This window comes from Larimichthys crocea, chromosome XII (assembly GCF_000972845.2).
Source record: "Larimichthys crocea isolate SSNF chromosome XII, L_crocea_2.0, whole genome shotgun sequence".
In the NCBI taxonomy this organism is placed as follows: Eukaryota; Metazoa; Chordata; class Actinopteri; family Sciaenidae; genus Larimichthys; species Larimichthys crocea.
Window position 1 is genome coordinate 27870173 of NC_040022.1, and position 20790 is coordinate 27890962.

The window sequence follows — 20790 nt, forward strand, 5'->3', positions numbered from 1 at the left end:
AACTTAACTCACCCTATTAGTCAGCTGAAAGAGGCTCGAGATAGTTCCTGTTTTCATTCAGCCGTAAATCTGTGTGTTTTCACTTCAGATCAACATTCACACAGGGACAAAATACTGTTAGTCTAGATTGCAGTAGAGCAGTTTACCTGTGTGTGTGTGTGTGTGTGTGTGTGTGTGTGTGTGTGTGTGTGTGTGTGTGTGTGTGTGTGTGTGTGTGTGTGTGTTGATCACAATGCCGGTGTGAACAGCCGATGAGAGGATCATCTATCCTGCACACGATCCCTGTTTTGTAATTTGAAGATGGATGAAGTGTCTTGCCTTTGGTGTGACCTCAGGCCAAACCACACACACACACACACACACACACACACAGAATTACAGTGTATATATATGTGTATATATACACATACAGTGTGTTTGTTGTTGCAAAGGACACTGAAGTTTGGGCGTGCAGTCAGACCTTAGTGTGTGTGTGTGTGTGTGTGTGTGTGTGTGTTATGTTTTGTGGCATGTGGGCTTTGTATTTGTCATGTGGCAAGATAGCAACAGGACAATGGCGCGCCATGTGTCGTGTTTAAATTTGTTTGTGTGTGCGTGTATTCAGCTGGGGGACACTGTAGTCTTCATACCTAAAAATAACACCTTCCGTCCAGCTCGCCCTTCCTCTCCTCTGCCTTTATCTTCATTCTTTACATCTCTCCCATTAAACTCCCAGATCGGTGTCCTTCTCCCTGATGTGTTCTCTCTCTGCATCATGTTTGTGTTTATGTCTGTACATAGTAGATAGCATGTGTAGTTGTGATATGTTGAGAGATATGCAGACAGAAACCACCGGCGTAAACCAAAGCGAGACGTTATTCACAGACATATGATTAAAAAGTGAGATTTAACAATTTTATGTGAGAAACCGTGCATTCATTGCTCCTGTAAAAATAGGAAATAGTTTAAAATGTTTATCTGGGTTGCAGTGGCAGCGGGCTATAAACAGGGTATCTCTACAAACTCTTCACAGAGGACCCAAAGGCATCCCAGATAGGATGTATGACCTCCCCTATCCTGTTCTTGGTCTACCCTGGGACGCTGTACTTGAAAAACTAAACAGATCAAAGCATCTCAGATGGATTCTTTCAGTGTGAAGAAGCAGTGGTTTATCTGGATGTCCAGGCTCGTCACGCTGCTCCTAAATCTGAGCTTTGTTTGCATCTGTGATCTCATTCGTTAAGTCATTATCCAAGACCATACGTAAGGGTTTGAACATGGATCAAGAGGTAAACTGAGAGCTTTGCCTTCAGGCAGTGCTCCCACTTCATCACCTGCATTACTGCTGATGTCATGCCTATGTGCTTGTCATGCTCTATCTTACACCTACTCCTACGCAAGACCCTGGTACACCTATACCCTATCACTTGGGGCAGTTTTAGCCATGGCTCTAGTGATGGCATTTATGGTTCCTTCAGTTTGGTCCAGTATCTTGGTCCGGGCTGAAATATCTCAACAAAGATGAGATGGATTAGCAGGAAATGTAGTGTAGACATTTAAGATGGCTTCACTTTCCATCCAGTGCCACCATCAGGTCGAATTTTTAAGTTTTCTTTTTTTGTCATAAACCAATACCAACAAAATGAATGACATTCCCATCATTCCAACCTCAATGGCATGGTGGTGCAGTTGTTGGCATTGTCGCCAGTCTCGCAACAAGAAAGTTCCTGGTTCAAACCTCATGTACGGAGTTTGTGCGTTCTCCTCTGTGTGTTCACCCGTAGTTCAATGGTTGTTTGTCTCTATGTATCAGCCCCATGATGAACTGACGACTTGTTCAGGGTGTACCCCACCTCTTGCCCATCATCAGCCCACGACCCTGATAAGCAGAAAACGGTTACAGAAAACGTATGGTAACATGGTAAATATTACCTGCTAAAAATCAGCATGTTTGCATTGTCTCGGACTTTTCAAGCCTAAAACTGTGCAACTAAAGGAACTAATCTCAGGTGCTAAACTAGGAACTAAAAGTCTCTGTGCATAAAAAAAAACAATGGCAGCAGTTTCACACATGATAAAACACAGACACAGATTCATCCCGTTGTTCTTTGTATTTACTGTTGCGTGACTCTGATGTTTATTGATGTAGATCAGTTGCACGGCAGCCGTGCAGCTGCTTCAGTAGACATCTCACTTCTGTTTTTCTAGTGGCTTACAGTCACCGAACATGCTGAAGAGTTAGGACGAGGCATCAAATTAAAAAATGCAAATGTTCGTAGATGATTTGGGTTTTTATTGTTGACCTTAAACTCTCGCTTCAGTCTCACTTCTCCTAAAACATCTCCTGTGAAACCTCATGAAACTGCTCTACCTTCTTCCTCTTCTCTCCCTACATCACTTCATCCCCCGGAGGCATGTTTTCATTCATGACCATTGGTAGTTTCCCATTAATATTAACATTGCAGCCTTTTGTGCTCTTACAGAAACACACACACTATTTCAGCTCACCCCTCTGGATCAGTCATGCTGAAACTCCTTCTTTTTTTTTTAGTTTCTCTGGAGCAAAACAAAGGGTCTTTCAGTGGAAAGCGCCCACTGCACCGGGCAGCAGCACTGATGCTCTGTTTGTGTGCGTTCTCATAGCTGCACAAACACATGCTTGTCACTGTACTCGGAAGGGTTCAGCTGAAATGGGCGCTTGAAGGCCCATAACAGCGCTAACAGTTTTGACACGAGGCTGAAGATATTTTGGGTTGATGCTCAGAATTCATGTTAAAATGACTAAAAAAAGTTTGGTTAAGAAGCCTTTCAAACACAGAATCTAGACACTTGTAGGACATGGGAAGTTCAGGGAATGTTCCTTCACTGGAGGAATGCAAACTCCTGTTGGGTTTAAAGCTAGAAAGTCATCTGCAGCACTAAAATGCAGGCGATCATCAGAGAGTACAGTCATTGTGTAATTGCCCAGAGATTGTTTGTTTAAGCGGGTTTCACAGTTGTGGTCGTCAAAGATATCAGATGGAGGGATTCATCCACCCTGTAGGCTTTAAGGAGGTGACACCCTTTGGTGCTCCTGGTCTTTGAAGTCTTTGTAGTGGGGTACATCATGTAGGACAGACAGTGGTGCTTTGATTGTAATATATACCAGCAATATGAGGGGAAACTCCCTGGTCTGTGTGTGCTGTATATGATGGCAGTTATCTAAGTGTGCCTGCAGCAACGCAAACATTATATTCACCTGTGATCCTAAAAGCAGTCACTTGTACATAAAAAGACAGAAAGTGAGCACCTGTGTGAGTTCAGATTTCGCCTTCTAGCTTTTTGGGCTGTAGTTTTTCATCCTAACCACTTTGATTAGCACGTTTGTAGACGATTGTTAAATCAAACTGATATCCGTTTGGTGGTGTGGGAGGCGAGCAGGCTGTGAATAAAAGACAATCACAGATTACAGACACCTGACCATCGCATTATTACACAAATATCGTGAAACTAATGTGCCATTAGATTATAGTGAAGATGCACAGGTTGTTTGGAGCTGAGCTGATTGGTCAAACAAGCCTTGAAACAGTTGAACAAATGAAACTCACATTTGTTCAACTCAAAGGTAGGAGGATTATATATATATTTTTGTTTAAATTAAAAGATAAGTCATTGTTATTCTATATTCTTATTGTCACTATATATTCCATAGAAAGCTCAAAACCAACAATAGTGACTCACAGACCAAGCTAAGTTTTTCCTACACACGGCTAGAAACTTTAGAACCACATCATCGATGTATAATTTAATTCCTAAACATACAGCGTGTCATGTCTGCTCACATAACATCAACCAAAGATAGGGTTAGGGTTGACCATGTCGTGACATAGCGTAGGATCATGGAAGTTGTCAAACCTTTTTTCACAGCAGCCATTCTGCTGCAATAAATGGAACTGAACCTTAATTAGTATCATTGGAAACTGTTGACCCTACTATTACATGTCAAAATGGCTGAAAAACGTCTGTTGCCATGATGCATCCTGTTTTTACCCCGAAAGTCAAAGCAACTAGAGCAACTTATTCCCTCAAAGTGCTGGTCACAGTAGCAGTAAATAGTGAATTTGTTCGGGACTCAAGATGAATCCGCATGGGGCGCATTAGTGAGCATTTGAAGCAGCAGGCCGGAGTCCATGCCCATGCTGTTGTAATGAGGGAACATGTCACTCAGTGTGATGGTGCAGCTCATTGATTGATTGATTATTCATATTGTTGGACAGCACCGTGACACAGAGAAACAAGCTGCTGTGTGTCTGGCTTTGGTAGAAAGTCTTTATCATCCAAGGGGAAACTTGTTTTTCTCTGCACAAGCAGTACTTAATGCAATGTGTACAGTACAGATTTCTATATTTCAACTATTCAGTGAGCTTACAGTACACATATGGAACTAACTCCAACAGGTCTCATTCACTTGAATGAGACCTGCCAACACAGTGACGGTTTACTCAGAAATATCTAATATAATAAGTTTTGGTATGTTCACAACTTGTCTTAACCTACTTGTAATAACCTCAAATGTTTGTTTTTTTCTAGCCAACAGCTTATATAAAGTATATTACATATAATATTCACAGCCTTCAAGTTCTTTGGTTTAAGTCTCCAGGCAGCGGATGGTTAGGAATCAGCAAATTGAGTTGAAGTTACTTTGTGGGTACACCTACACTTTGCGGAGTGTGTTTGCTCTGTGTGGGTGTGTGTTGTTGGACAGGATCAGCAACAATATTACAATAACTGCCAAATCTTACACACAATCATCAATTGCAATCATCTTGTCAAGAACAAGAAAAACAACAGCCGGGGCTTAAAAAGGAAACACATCTGATTAGACACAAGCCCTACAGGGTAATATGACCCAATGAGCACTAAGGAATGAACCCCAAATAAACCTTAAGTGTTGATCAGTAGATCACTTTGACATGTTAGCTCATTTTCCCTCGGGGCTGTATTCAGTGCTGACTCCCTAATGTCTGCTCTCCGAAAAGACGATGATTCTATCTATTTTAAAGTGGCTGTGATTCTCATATGAGTGGGTCTATTTTGAGCAACGGTTTTAACAGCATTATCTGTTGTTTGTCCCTTTTGAGAAGACGGCAGCACTGGCGACTGTTCAGCCTTCCCCTTAACTCTCCCTCTGTTCTTTGTTCAGCTTGTTTTCGCTGACAGATATCGGGACTTTTATAGAAGGAGCAGAAGAACTAAAGAGAGTGTTTTTGAATAAGATAGTATGGTAGTTACTTTTGATCGTTGTATCATTTTTTTTGGTGCAGGATCTTCAGTTTGGATCCCGTGATCAGAGATATCAAAAAATATTGTACCTTATTATGCTTCATACATATTGTATTATTGTTTCCTTACATGGTAGTTTTGAATGTTTCTGGCGGAGTCCGCCACCCCTGAGTAGTGCAACCAAGTTAGGATTCACAAGACTGCCTTCTTTTTGATTCTGAAAGGGAAGGTTTTTCATTTTTGGAAATATGTTTATTTAGTTTCTTCTCCAGACATATATCTGTCCCTTAAATATACAGCTAGTTAGACGGTTAACTTAGCTTAACTTAACTTTGCTTAACTTAGCTAAGCTTAGCTTAACGTAATAACTTGAAATTGGGTAAAACGGCTAACCTGGCTCTGTCCAAAAGTGTCCAAATCTGCCTGCCAGCACCTCAAAAGTTTTGTCATCACTGTGCCATTGCTAGGCAACAATCTAAGGTGCACAAGTTGTTCTTCTTCTGACGTTTTTGGCTATTACATAACAGCTTCAGACCCCTTGCATGTAGTGGATTGCAATCAGGTCTGCGATCTGCCGGGTGAAAGCATGTGTTTGTGGGTAAGTGTGGCTTGCAAAAGGCTTCTACATTTTATGCAGAACAATCATTTGATAGCATTTGATACCAACGTTTGATACTTTTGCATACTTCATATATTTTGGATAAGGCTTGAGGTTTGTGTAACGCAGCCCTTCACATGACAACTAGGCTTGTTTAGATTCTGGCACCAGCTGACCAGTTTGACCAGTTTCAGGAAGTTAGGTTTGAGAAGCACTTACTTGACAATTAATTCTATTTTAAAAACATACATTTAATGAGTAAATTACAAAGGGATCTTGCACTTTATGATCCACTGGACTCACGCTTGATTAATCACCTAAAAAGGTTCATGCCTTTTAATTCCCAAATCAACCATAAACACAAGAAGTAGCCACTGAAATCAAGCCTAATATAGAGCTGAACCACCACCCTCTCTGTCTCTCTCTCCCTCTCTGTCTCTTGCTCGGCAGTACTGTACATGCCTGCAGTCACTCTGGTGATTTCATGGCTCTTAACCAAACACAAAGACTCCATTATGACTCCGTTCGCCGAAATAAACTCACTTTCTCGCTCCTGTTCCTTCTCTGCCTCGTCGACTTCTTCTTCCTCTTCCTCCTCCTCTTCACATTCACACTTTCACCCACATCTCAGAGGAAAAAAGCCACATTTTCCGTTTCATTACCTCATTCCGATATTGGAGTTCGGAAAAAAGAGAGAGAGGGGAAAAAAAGTAGAAAAGGAGAGATTGAAAAAGGAAGGAAGGAAGGCAAGGAATGGAGGTAGGAAGGTGTTCATCTGTGTGTGTGTGTGTGTGAGTGTGATTATTAGCCCAGTAATTAGGCCTTGTCGCCTGTTGCCCCCCCTCGTTTGCCCTTTGAAGTCTTCTCCTCTGGACTACCCGCAATGCACTGGGGAGGCATCCAGGAGGGGGCAGAGGAGTGATGTAGTGGGGGCTGTCTGGAATGTGGGTCAAAATGTGTGTGTGTGTGTGAGTGTGTTTGTACGAGAATTTCTGGAGATGAAAAAGAGAGAGAGTCGCGAGGGGGGTCTCAGTTCTCGCATGTGCTGCTTTTCATGTTGGATTCCCCACACACACACACACACACACACACACACACACACACACACACACACACACATCATTCATATGTGCCAGATGCTGTACTTTCAATACACACACACACACACACACACACACACACACACAAATACATGCACACTCACACACACGTCACATGAGTCTCTTTGTTTTGGTTTGCTGCAGAGATAAACCCCGGCTCTGTTACACTCCTCTACAAGGGAGACAAAGAGAGCTTATCTCACATACAGTGAGTGTGTGTTTGGGGGACAGAATGTGTGTGTGTGCATTACTTTTTTTTTTCTTTTCTTTTTTTACAAGTGAGGTTTTCAGCCTCATTAGCTGGAATTTTATTTCAGTTGTTTTCCAATTACCAGACTGTCTGATAGCCCGTGTGTGCGCGCGCGCGTGTATGGCAACATCAGATCTGCATGGCGATAAGGCCACCGAGGCCAGTGTGACACACTTCCTTTCAAAAGTGAGCTAATCACACACAGGTTACAGGATGGACGCAGCAAACACACTGAGCTGGAAAAATGAGAAATGTTTTAAACAGATTCAGAATTTAAAGTTGCCAGCAGTAAAGTACTGTTACTGGACTTACTGTTACTTGGGTGGCATGATGGTGTATACTGTGAGAAAGTAGCAATTTGTCTATCTGTATTTTGTTCGAGCAATTGTACTGATGTGGCTGTTTTTAATATCTCAGGCTGGACTGGGTCACTATAACCAGGGCAATCAAGAAACAAGACTGCTCCGTGGTGACATTCAACTCAGCAACAAGATAAAGTTCCTTGATTTGTTCAAGGTGTCAGCGATATTTGAAAGCCTCCTCCACCAAAGAGTTCTTTTCTCCTTCTAGTATGGAGAAAGAAGTGACATAGAACAAAGATCGACATAATGTGGGGCGGTCGGTGGCGTAGTGGGTTAAGCGGCCGCCTCGTGTGCAGAGGCTATAGTCCTCGCTGCAGCTGGCCCCGGTTCGAATCCCGCATCGGACGGCCATTTACTGCGTGTCATTCCCCCTCTCTCTGCCCCCTGCTTCCTGTCTATCTTCAGCTGTACTATCAATAAAAAAGGCCAAAAAAAAAAACAAAAAAAAAAAAAAAAGATCGACATAATGTTATGTTATGTGCAATACAATCAAATAATAACCATTCTAATAATTAGCATGACATAATACAGTTACAGTTTTGATTTTAGCGGTGCCACTACACTGATTCAAACTATCATGGCTGAAAGTGATTACACATTATGTCAAGATTTGTATTTAGTTGTCTGTCTAGAGCGGTATGTCATTAACAGATGTTAAAACTATATTCTAATAATAATGAACATTTATGAAATTAAATCTTTTAATTAATAAATTCCTCTTTTCCGGTAGCCTGCTGGGCTTTAATTAGACCAACTGCAGCCAGCTGAGAGGAAATTCAGGTCATGTCCCCATGCAAGCACACACACACACACACACACACACACACATACACATCCAAAGCTACAAGCATTTATATTCCTTAAACGTGTGTGTGTGTGTGTGTGTGTGTGTCACACAGGACTTGATGAACAGGTTGTGTGTCTGTGACTGCGGTCTCACTGATTGATTGAAGCGATTCTCGCCACGCAGTGTCACGAATGACAAATTGATGAATGTGTGTGTGTGTGTGCAGACAGGCAGATGGTGTCTCATGAGTACGACGGGAGCTAACGACCTTGAGAGGAAGAGGAAGGGGGAAAGAAAGAGAGGGAGAGAGCAAGTGATGGTGACGGCAGGGGTCAGTTTGTTTTGCGCCGAGGGTCGGGCGGGATGGGCGGGGCATTTCTGCTGCCACTTCCTCCCCTGCTTTTCCTCCACTCGCCCAGCGCGGCTGTTCCTCGCACACACTCGCATGGGGCGTTAACACAGCAACACAATGTGGAGGGCCCGGCTTGAGGCAGACTGAGCAAGGTGTTTCCTGTGACCTGGACGACTGCTGCGTCAACACAAACACGCTCGTCTGGAACAACACCAACATGAGTCTGCAGACCTGATTTGACTTTCTTCTCCGTCAATTAGAGATCATTCATTTCTCTTTGTGTAAATGTGTGAATGTGTGTGTGTAAGTGAAAACAGCTGTCTGTGATATTCATCCTTTATTCATTCTTTGTTCATGCTTTATTCATGTGCTGTTCAAGCATTTGCAGAGCGAATGAATATTGGATTAAAAGCAGCCTTACGTTATTCATAAGCTGAGATATTTTGGATTGTACTGATTCTTCTGGGATCCCCCGAGCTGTGCGCACACATGCACAACGACAATAACAAAACCTTTAAATGTTAAATGCATTCGTCTACTTGTGTATGAGCCCTTTAATGCTTAATCAAAGTTGACTGTGTGTGTCTGTGTATCCTGCAGGCCGTGCACCGCCCTGCTATGGAGAAGATGAAGAGGATTAAGAAGCGTCTGTCATTAACACTCCGCTCCAGTCAGACCATCGACGAGTCTCTGTCTGAACTGGCCGAACAGATGACCATTGAGGACGGCGGCACCAAGGACAACGGTGAGGATTCAACATATCCAAAATGAAGTTTAGTAGTTAATATATTGGATAAAGAAAAAACACGTTCATTTTGATGGAAGCCAAACTTTACGAAGGGACTTGTGTGTTATGGTACATTCAGACAAGATCCGACGAAAACGCAGTCATGTTTTTGCTGCAGCGATGTGGACCACAGGGGTGTCTGCCAAAAAAACATAGCGACCTGCAGTGGAGAAGTTGAGCCGGATCCAACTTTGTGGAAAAACACAGCCTAATGCCATGCTGTGGCCGCCAATCACATGATCAGACAGGTCAAACCTCCAGTGTCTCCTAAACTGAGCAACTAAACTCTGATACTCTACCTGTTGTGTTGTGTTCTGGCTTGGTTTATTTCATGTACCCAGCTTCTAAATCTTTGACTGGCTCAAAATGCCACTGCAAATAAAGACAAGAAGTGTCCAGTGGTTTCAGAGAGAAAAATAGCTGTGGTCGAGCGACAAAGACAGTGAATGAGAGTGAGGGAGCGCCGTAGAGTTGCACAATACCCATGGTACCCACGGTACCCCGCAGTGCCAAATCGTAACGGTTCCTACTATACTAGAAATTCTACACGGTACTACCGTGGATTACTATACTACCAGTGCCAGTCTCCGCTACATAGCGCCCGTCTCTACTCTCGGGTTCTCACTGCATGCTACTCACTTGTAAACAAACCAACATGGCAACTACTGCAACCGAACTACACAGCTGCTGAATGATTGGCTGTTTGCCTGTTACTGGTGACGTCCGGGGATATGATAGGCTTTTTCTGCATGGTTCGTCCATCTGTTAGTTGATTGGCTGTTTGTGTGTTTCTGCCGGCAAGTACCAACTCCATGAAGACAGCTCCGCTTCGATAGAAATTTGCTTCAAAACAAACAACAAGCTAAAGTTCTGTCTCGCCCAGATATGCTCATGGCTTACAGTCACACATGAGACAATGCCGGTGCGCCACATCATCTGATCCTGTCTGAATGTACCATAACCAGCAGCTCATTTGCATTTTCTTTCAATTTCTTTCTTCATTTCATTTCATTTCGTGTAACTGGAAAGTTTTCTGAGCTGTAGCAAGAGGACCTAATTTACTGTTAACTGCTATAGACTTATCACCTTGCAGCAGAAAGTTGGCAGTGTGTGGCAGTATAAAATCTGTCGAAATACATCATAATTGAGCTACAGTTGATGGAAAAAGTACTAGAGAACCAGTGCCACAGTTCAACCAGAGGAGGAAATACCACTGGTCTAAATTTTTATAGTATCTTCCTGTACATGTCTGTCAGCGGGGATGTAAAAACAAAACACACACAGCAGAGCTTTCAATATCTTGGTTTCTCTCAGGGGTCTTTAAATTATGAAACACTAAAGTTGATGGAGAGAGAGTACAGCGTGTGTCAGTAACAGCTGTAATGGACTTCCAGTGAGTAGTTCTCTATCAGGTTATGTAACAGGAGTAAGAGCAAGGGAGTCATTTGAACGCACACTCAGCTAAGTGAGAAGGTAATACATTCACACAGTTAAAAGCACTTTCCTTGACATCTCTTTGTTATGTCACCTTCTGCCTGTTCTGGCACCACCTGACGCATGAAAGTGATTGGCTGCCACTTGTGATTGACAGCTGCCAGAACTAAATGGACACACATAGCCATGTTTTATAGAACGTTACAGTTTCACTCGTTTGGCTGTCGCTACACATCCAGAAAGACTTACATTAAAGACAGCAGGAGAATAAGCCTCCGTTCCAGGATCAACGGGTCAAAGATCAGAAACATCCCATCCTGAAAATAATTCATTTAATGTTAATACTAGTAGTAGAGTAGTTTTGCCAGGAGTTAGATAAGAGACACAATACCACTCTCATTTCTGTTCATTAGATATGAATCTACATTTATTTTTTGGAAAAGGGTGAAGACGTGAAGGTATTTATGCAGATTTTGAGCGTTTGTTTCCAGAATAAGGCAGACATGGAGACATGGACATGCATGTATAATCACCTGAAAATAAGAATTATTTTTGTTACTTTAAAATGATCCTTTTATATCTACACTGAGAGGCTGCCATGTTGAAACTCCGTTTTTTTACAGTAGCTCAGGACAGAGAGTTGTTTCTGCTTTACACTAAGAAGGTGAGGTTAATGTGAGGAGATTGCAATGCAGAGATTAGATGTAACTAAATTCTACACACTGGACCTGTAAATTGATATATGAGAAATACTGTATCATTTCATTGTCACTTGCTGAAAAGGTTTCCATATTCTGCTCATAAAAGCCATTAAAATCCCAGTTAGTCTGACATTTTTACCTCCTTAATATCATTCATGTATACTTGTAACTCTGATATGTCTGACAAGCACCTGAAGGCAGTATAATTTAGTTAATTTCTGAGGTCGACATGTGGGAACACAGCACAGCCAGTCAGCTCAGAGTTTAAAAGGTCGAAGAGCTAAATAAAGTTGGCAGGGGCAGAACGATAAACCCACAAGACCTAACAGACACGGCTTGTCTAATAAAGATCAGAATGGGATGATTCATGATGTTTGTGCGCGGGTTTATATAGCTGAGCTCTGCCCACAGGGGGAACACTGGGTTGTAATATTTGCTTACATGGTCTCCTTGCCGACTGTGATTGGAAATTTGATTGCAAATTGAGGCCCGTGAGTGAGGCTCATGTCTTCTTTATTGCTAGAGTAACATGAATGCCCTTTAGCTATCAATTATTACAACCATTTTATCCCTTCATGTGCTTTTTGCCAGCAGGTGTTAATTTTCTGAATCTGCTCGTTATGGACTTTTTAAATTGCATGAACTCTTCTTCCCTTTAAAGAAATGATTGATGAACATGTTGAAAGACTTGCTTATTTGCTTTCTTGACGAGAGTTAGATGAGACGATTATGCTACGCATGCTAATGTAGCCTGTTAGCTTAGCCTACCAAAAAAACCTACAACAGGTGAAACAGGCTCTGTCAAACGGTAACAAAACTCATCTACTGGCACAGGTCTCATCATCTTTTATCTTGCATGATTCACATATATGGATAGTTTGCATTTATTCGTCCCACATAGCTAATATACCAACTGTATGTTAGCTTAAACCTAGCTAGGAATGGACATACCAATCGTGTCCAACCTCTACATTGATTCATGAAACCCTGGGATGCACACAAATGTCCTGTTGTCGTGTTACATTTATTTACACACATTTTTCCATAATTTGTCCTACTGCTTGGTATTTTTTCAACTTAAATGTCAAAGTTCTGTAGGTTTTAACGAAGATTGGCCACCCAGCATGCATTTCAAATAAAGAACACCCTGCAACGGGTCGAAGAAGAGCTATATTTAGTTTCACCATGTTTGTACCTCATGTTGGGTTTTTGGACACTTATGATGCGACTGCAGAGCCTCTGTTGATTTTCAGAAAACCAGAAACGATGACCGTTTTGTTGTCTTTCAGAACCCTTCATGAGGAATGGCCGCCCTCCCACCTCCCATAGCATGCACTCCTTCCTGCACCAGTACACTGGCTCCTTCAAGAAGCCCCCACTCCGCCGGCCACACAGTGTCATTGGTGGCACCCTGGGGTCCTTCATGGCAATGCCACGTAATGGCAGTCGCCTTGGTGAGACACACACACGTGTTCACACGTTTACACACACACACACACACACGGAAGGAAGTGAGTAGTGGGAGAGCAGATGGCATCCAGGAGCAAACAGGAAACGTGTCAGGGTTTTGATATTTCCATCCTGCTTCTTATATTCACAAACCCATTAGGCAGCTTCTCTCTTCGCCCTCAGCAGGGCTGTTTTCACCCAAGAGACAGCTGGACGGGGGATTCAGTCAAACATGACGCTGCTTCCTGTGTGAACTTATTCATCACACTGGATCTGTATCAGTGAGTCTGATCCTGGAGGCTTGGAAGGGAAGACGATGTTGGGATGATTCAAATTTCAAGCTTGGGGGTCAGAGAACAGCCAAGAGGGTGATTAGATGATTCAGTGGACAGTATGAAACAGAGGAGCAGTGTTGTGGGTATCAAAATGTAGCAGCCTCTAGGCGTTTTAAAGTCAGTCAAGCGAGCCTGGTGGGCTCAGGAGAGACAAGTACAAGGTTATATTTAACGTGCTAGAAACAGAATATTTTGGGTTTTGGGCTCAGATAACACAAGCAGTTTAAAGACATGATCTTAGGAAACTGCTTTTGACAGTTTTCACTATTTTCTGACATTTTAGAGATCAAACAATGATTTTATTCATCCAAAATATACTATAAAGGATTTATCATCCATCCAATGATTTATCTTAATATGTACTAGATTGATTGGCACATAATTTGGTACATTCATGGTTCCCAGAGGATTGATTCCAATGACTGGTGAGCCTTTGACTTTTCTATGGAACTATTATGATGGCGACATTTGTAGTTTTGAGATTTGTGGTCATATTCTCAACTGGTGGATGGATTGCAATGAAATTTGGATCAGACATTCATGTCCCACAAAGAATTTGTAAGTTTGTCTTCAAATTCCAAAAAAAACTAATGACGTGCTTATCAGCCTCACTTGTACTTTCTATTTAGTGCTAAATTGCAAATGTTAGTGTGCTTACACACTAAACTAAGATGGCATGGTGACATTAGCGTTTGCTCAAAGCATCACTGTGCCTAAGTCACTGACAGCATATAGAATGTCCAGTTAATGCGTGACATCACCCACCGCCATGTTGGCAGTTCTGCTTCTTCCGCCTCTCGACTACTCTAAGTATCGACAAAGACATGGATCATTGGTGGGGCCGAGGCGGGCTGAATGACGGCTGGTTTCTCAAACAAGCCATCTGTAACGGCACCCACACCTTCAGTACAGTTGTCATGAACGGGGAAATTAGCTGTCAAGACCAAAACTGTTTTTTGTACCAGGCTGTAAACATGTTTATTTCTGCTGTGAAGTTGGACATTTGAACATGGGGACTTATGGGGATTTATCCGTTCTGTAGCCAGCCTCAACAGTCCATGTGACTGAATGTTATAAGTTTTTCTTTAGTAATAATATAACGTTCATTATTTCAGTAAATATGTGGACCTTGATTGGTGCTTCCCTAAGCTATTTTTTGAAGATGGGTGATACACTTAAGGAACTTACTGAGCCTCACATTGGACCCTGGCCTAGATAGAGGAAACAGGACAGTTAAGTAGGACATTGATATGCCTCATATTACTATAGTACTATACTCTGTGTGCTTATTAGAAAAGCTGCTAAAGACAGTGGAGGCCAGATAAGTAGGTGGAGAGAAAGATCATAAAGTCCAAGTACCAAAAAAAACCTCCCAGGGAAGTGAAGGAAGGAAGGATGTGCAGAGATGATCAGGAAAGAAATATCAAATAAAGGTGGAGAATGTAATCCTTCAAGGTTTTTGGAGAGAGAAAAAAGTGAGGCAATAAAAGATAAGAAGTGAAGTAATAAAAGATAAGAAACGTGTAAAAGCAGAAAAACAGAGGACAAGGAATCAGGTTTGGCATCGGGAGGTGAAGAAATGGTAGGAGAATGTGAAAATACTCTTGTGAGTTTTCGGAGGCGATGAGGGTAGATATGAAATAACAGGAGATAATGGAGAAGTATGTGAAAGTAAAAGGAGGTTGAAGGGAAAAGAAAAGTAGGACAGATGAGATCATTTGGAGGCTTTGGAGGAGAAGAGGCGCGCAAGTTAGAAAAGCGCAGGTAGCGAAAGAATGTGTCGAAGCACTACAGAGTGAGGTCGGCCGCTGCCAATAATACCCTGTAGACATGAAAACAAGATAGGAACAAAGAAGAAACATGGAGAGTGAAAAGGAAAGACAGGCAAAAGGTGGGAAGTGAAAGACAATGGTGGGGTTTGAGAAACATGTAAATGAGATGCGAGAGACCAGAGAAGTGACAGAAAAAGGGAAGAGAGATCATTTGGAAGTTTTTAAAGAGACAACTTGAAGGAAAGTGGGCCGAGAATAAGTTGTTTGTGAGGTGTTTACATAGAGAAAGTAACTAGGTTAGAAGGAGGAAAGTGTGGCAGATTTAGGGAAGGAAAAGGGAGTGATGGGATGAGGAAGAACTTTCAAGAAGAACCTTAAGTTTTAGTCTCATGGGTCTCGGTTATCAAATCATGCGTAGAACAAGTTCTAAATGTGTGCCTGTACAAACAAAGTTTCATTTTATCAAACATGCATACTCACACCTTTATGCAATGTATAATGATAAATCTCATCTGTTCTACATCCATCTTCTGGTACATGCACAGACCTGTTTACATACAGAAATGTCCCCAAAACGCCATATATGGTCAACCACATCTCTCTGAGAGTCCTAGCTGCTTTAGTATGGACTTAGTTACGACAAAAAAGACCAAGATGAAATAACACCACAATGTGATGGCAGACAATTAATCCTTTAATGTTTTCAGTCCGGTTTGGTTTGGTGACACCTCCGGTTACTAGTGGTTGCAGCACGTGTGGTTTAAAACTACAGCCCCCAGAATTCTGGGGACAGCCGATTTGCCATAAAGTGGCTAATGTGTGCTACAGGGCAGGCAGATAAACTCATTAGTTTTAATAAAGAAGTACTTTTTTTGTTCTTTTGTTATATATAAGAGTTTGTAATAATGCTGAGGGAGTTAGAGATGTGCAGCCTGTCACCTAAAGCTATTTATCTGACAGCTCACTGTGGCTCCTCATTGTTGTCCAGGCTGATTCTGACCAGGCGCCGTGGTGAAACACAGATTTTACCATTCATTTGAACAGGGCTTATTCATGGACTAAACTGTGATACTCTCCCAGTTGCATCCTTGCTTAATTTATTTCGCGTCCCTAGGCTCTACAAAATAGTGAAAGAGACAGCTGTGGTTGAGCGACATATACAGTGAATGAGAGAGAGGGAGCACGGATAGCGAGGAAGCAGGGGATCAGAGAAATAAAGTTATTTTGTGAACGTTTCATAGCGGTTATGTTCAGCACAAATAAATATCCCCAGCTGTGTGACTAATCGCCGCAACACCTGATTTGAGCTGAATTTGGCCGTGCTTTACTCCCTTGCGAAAACTCTTTTGATGAGCGACCATTAGCGATAAGCTCTGTGACAAATGTGCTGTGATTAGTTCACAACAAAAGCTGCACAGTATTTTGCCAGCTGAATGCTTTTAACGTGGAGCAACAGTGGGAAATGCAGTATTTGCCTCAGTTACATGATACAGCAGGGGGAAAGTGAACAGTAAAGAGTGAGGCTGATATCACTTAAGTCAAATTAAACGTTGGATTTCATACATCCCTCATTTCAGGTGATTGGGAACATTTCATGAAAATATGTCATGATTTCATGATTCTGACTTTCATGAAATAATTGATTTTGTAATAAAAACATTTAACAAATAAAACATTCTGTTTATGCTTAAATTTAAGAACTGATTTACCTGTGGTTTATTGGCATACGGTTAGGAGTGGCTCTGAATGTATGCATTTTCTCAAACACAAGAAAAAATTGATCAAGCCGTGTGCATAGAAGTATGTGTGGTTTATGCAGAGAACTGTGTGTGTGCATGGTTGATGAATGAGGCCACTGGGGCACAGTGCAAGCGTATGAAGGTAGATGTCTGTAGAGGAAAAAAAAAAGATGAAGCAATGAAGAAGATTTGAGGAAGAAAAGCAGTGAGAGGAAAGTGGAGTCACCCATCTCCAGATGGAAACCTTGCAACAATTTCCTGTTGCTCCCTATTATCTTTTCTTCTCCTTTTTCTTTATGTCCTGGGTTGTAGTTTTTTTGAGCAAGACATACAGGACATGTCGCCGTCTCTATTATGTTGAATTACAGTAAAATACTGAAGTGTTATATTTTCTCTTCACTTAAAAACCCGCTGTAGTATATCAAACTCTGCCGCTGTAACCCAAACCAAAGTTCAGATGGAGATGCAGCAGAGAAACCTCACGTCAACCATTTGTGGAAAAACAGAGTGACATGCAGAGATGAATATAGCAGGTCAGCCCCAGAGGAAAATCCTGAAAAAAAATCAGTTTCTAAAAGTGGATCAGCATTTCCTTTAATCTGAAGAGACTTTGGGTTTTAACCAAATGGCCACAGACAGGTTCACGTTCTGGGGCAAAGTGTTCCTCAGGGTTGTGGCCATGCCGCAGAGTAATGAAGCAAGACTTTATGAAGTGAAGTTTGTCTATATGGTGCACAAAGTTATAGAGCTTTGTTATAATGCAAAACCACAGTCATTGTTTCCTCAAATCTAGGCTAACAGTTATATTTAATAATCTTTGCTGTGAGATAATCAGGATTATCATGTTTGAAATAATTGCAAACAGTTAATCTCCATCAACAGAACACAGATTTCTTTCTCCTGCTTTCACATTTGATGATAGACTACATGGTTGGAGGCGCTGACGCACTGATGACAGAGAACTGTTCAACCATAGCTACTCATTAACTGTGTGTGTGTGTGTGTGTGTGTGTGTGTGTGTGTGTGTGTCAGTATGTTTGCTCCTGCTGTGCTATGGTAGTGGTAGCTTTTACTGCCCTGGAGGAAGTGGTGCAGGTTGGAGTGTTTAATCTTTGGCCTCAGGGGTTACAAGGGTGTGAGAGGAGACGATAGAGGGGAAGAGAGAGGGTAGAGAGAGAAGGTGGTTTGAGGGCCAATGCAAGAGTTTATTTTTCTGTTTAATTTTATAATTTTATGAAATATTCCCAAATATTCAGTTTAAATACATCTGCACGTGCATGTTCTCTACTCTAACAAATGGTTTACACATTGACTCTTGTTGGAATAACATCTGCATGTTTCCTTTCAATCATGTTTATCATTTCTGTTGTGCAAATGGAAAAAAAAACGTCTTCTTATCTGAATTTCCCTGACAAGTTTGCCTGATGAGAACCATCAGTTTTTCTTTTCTTACTATCTGTCCATTGTACTTAACATTTCTTTTCACTTTCTGAGGAAACTTTGCAGTGCCGTTACACCTTTATCATTCCTAAATTAATTTTATTTCTGTTAGAAGGTCTGGTGGAGGACATACCGAGTCCTTATCGCAGTGGCCTGGGCTTCGAATCCGGCCCGATATCCCCTCTCTCTCCTCTGCCTTTCCTAGGTTCCAGGTTTGCCCTGAACAAGTCAACCAATACAGTGTTGAACAGTTCTGGTGCTTAAACAGTTAGCTAACTCTTTGATTAGTTGATCAACAGAGAATTAACTGTCAATATTGGTAATCATTGTTTATTCGTTTAAGTTATTTATCATGCAAAATCACAAATATTCTTCTGTTCCAGCAGCTACATGTGAGGATTTGCTGCTGTTATATATTTTAAATATGTATATAATTTTATATATTTAAATTTTATTTTAAATGTAATGTCTTTTGGTTATGATTGTACAAAATATAGTACTATTTTATTATTTATTATTATGTATTTTTAAAGGTCCAGTGTGTTAATATTCACTGGTCTCCGTTGGCAGAAATGGACACATAACTATCTTCGTAATTAGTCTATAATCACATGAAAATAAGAATTGTCACATTTTTGTTGCCTTAGAATGAGCCTTTTATACAACAAAGGGAGCAGGTCCTCTTCCAACAAGTTCGCCATGTTGAACCACTATGTTTCTACAGTAGCCCAGAACGGACAAACCAAACACTGGCTCTACATAGGACCTTTCACATTTTTCACAGGTTACACAGCCACTGTAGTTTCTCTTCCTTGCTTAGAATGAGAGGTTGAGGCCAGTAGTATTCACTTGGTTGTAATCTGCAATTCCACTATATTCTACACACTGGACCTTTAACCTTTGTGCCCTAATATTTTTTTATTGGCACAAGTACCACAGTGGACAAAAGTGTCCAATGTGTTTTATTCCATAAAAAAGGCATAATTGAGATTTTTTTTTTTTTTTGCATGCATCTTCTTAATTAATTTCAGACTTTTAACCCCTTCAATGCCAGAAAATAGAGTCACTCGTAAAAAAAATGGTGAAAAAAGCACATGAAAAGGGGTTTATTTCCAATATACTGAATGCAAATTATTTGGTTTGTGGGGATTATAACAGTCTTAGATATGTCGTTGATGAGTATGGCAGGAAAGTTGATTTTCTCAGAGTTGGAAGGTGTTCTACAGGATTGGGTTTGAAATTCAAAAATATGTGAAAAATTATTAATCCAATTTTCAAGGCTCTTGCTAAAACCACTATGGAATAGTCACAAAATGAAAATCAAAATTGGACAAAAGTGTCCATGTCAGACACAAAGGTTAAACCTATTCAGCACACAGTCTGAACCAGGTCTGATTTATAATAAAGGATCATCTTTAGTCTCACTTGGACGCCTGTGGAAAAATATCCAATAATATATATTTTTGTGTCTTTTAATGTTTTTTTCTTATTCTCTGTCTTAGATATCGTGCATGAGAACCTGAAGATGGGCTCAGATGGGGAGAGCGACCAGGCATCGGGAACGTCATCAGACGAGGTGCAGTCTCCAACCGGCGTCTGTCTGAGGAACCGCATCCACCGGAGGATCTCCATGGAGGTGAGGCTCGCGCACTGCTACACTAATTACAGAAAAGGTTTATGCTGCGAGTCCACATTCCACCCCTCACCCCCTCACTTCTGCTTCTGCTCTGCTCTTCACCTCATGGGAGATCTGGGGCTATAAAGGGGGGGTGGATTGTTCGCCTCTTAATGGGCTCTCAGTGTCTGAGCTTCATGATACTGATAGCAGTCCTGCTCCCTGAGGACCACAGCAGCAGCGGCTGGTAAAGAGATGCAGCGTGATAATCTGTGCTGTAACCGCAGTGATTTTCTATATGTCAGACCTTGTGCATGCTGGGATTGGAGACTCCTATGTTCCTCTTGCAACTGCAAAGTGTATAATCAAATCATGGCATTAAGAATCACACTGGCATTTAAGCACCTGCTCGACATCAGAACACGAGCACTACTTTGATAACATTTGAAATGATCTTTTGCCCTCTTGAAATATGAATTCATTTGCATATAGGCAAAACAAACCGGATCAAAGATGAGAAATTTGGTAGAGAGTCACTTACATAAGCTCTGCAAATAAAATGTGAACAGGATAAATAAAAAAAAAGCCCTTAGAATCATCAGGGGACTTCTTTTCTCGCTAGATTCTACCTTCTCTGTGGTTTTTGGCTGAATTGTTGCGTTCATCTCTCACACTTCTGTCATATTGTTTCACACTCGCAATTATATAAGCTGGAAAAGGAAGTAAACCTCTGTTCTGAGGCACACAGATCTAAATGTCAGATTCATGTAGGTGTATTCTGCATTACATGCAGACATTCCCAGTAAATCATCTCCATCTTTTTGTTGA

At 41.4% G+C, this 20790-nt stretch overlaps 1 protein-coding gene across 1 annotated transcript in view; it reads left to right on the forward strand.

Moving 5' to 3' along the window:
• Positions 1-20790, forward strand: part of cdk17 (cyclin dependent kinase 17) — a 40270-nt gene that overhangs the window by 8768 nt on the left and 10712 nt on the right. Inside the window, exons 2-4 of the mRNA XM_010745423.3 lie at positions 9291-9435; positions 12902-13066; positions 19850-19983. Of these exons, the coding sequence (XP_010743725.1) occupies positions 9309-9435; positions 12902-13066; positions 19850-19983 (426 nt within the window). The 5' untranslated portion in view covers positions 9291-9308. The remainder of the gene's footprint in view (positions 1-9290; positions 9436-12901; positions 13067-19849; positions 19984-20790) is intronic.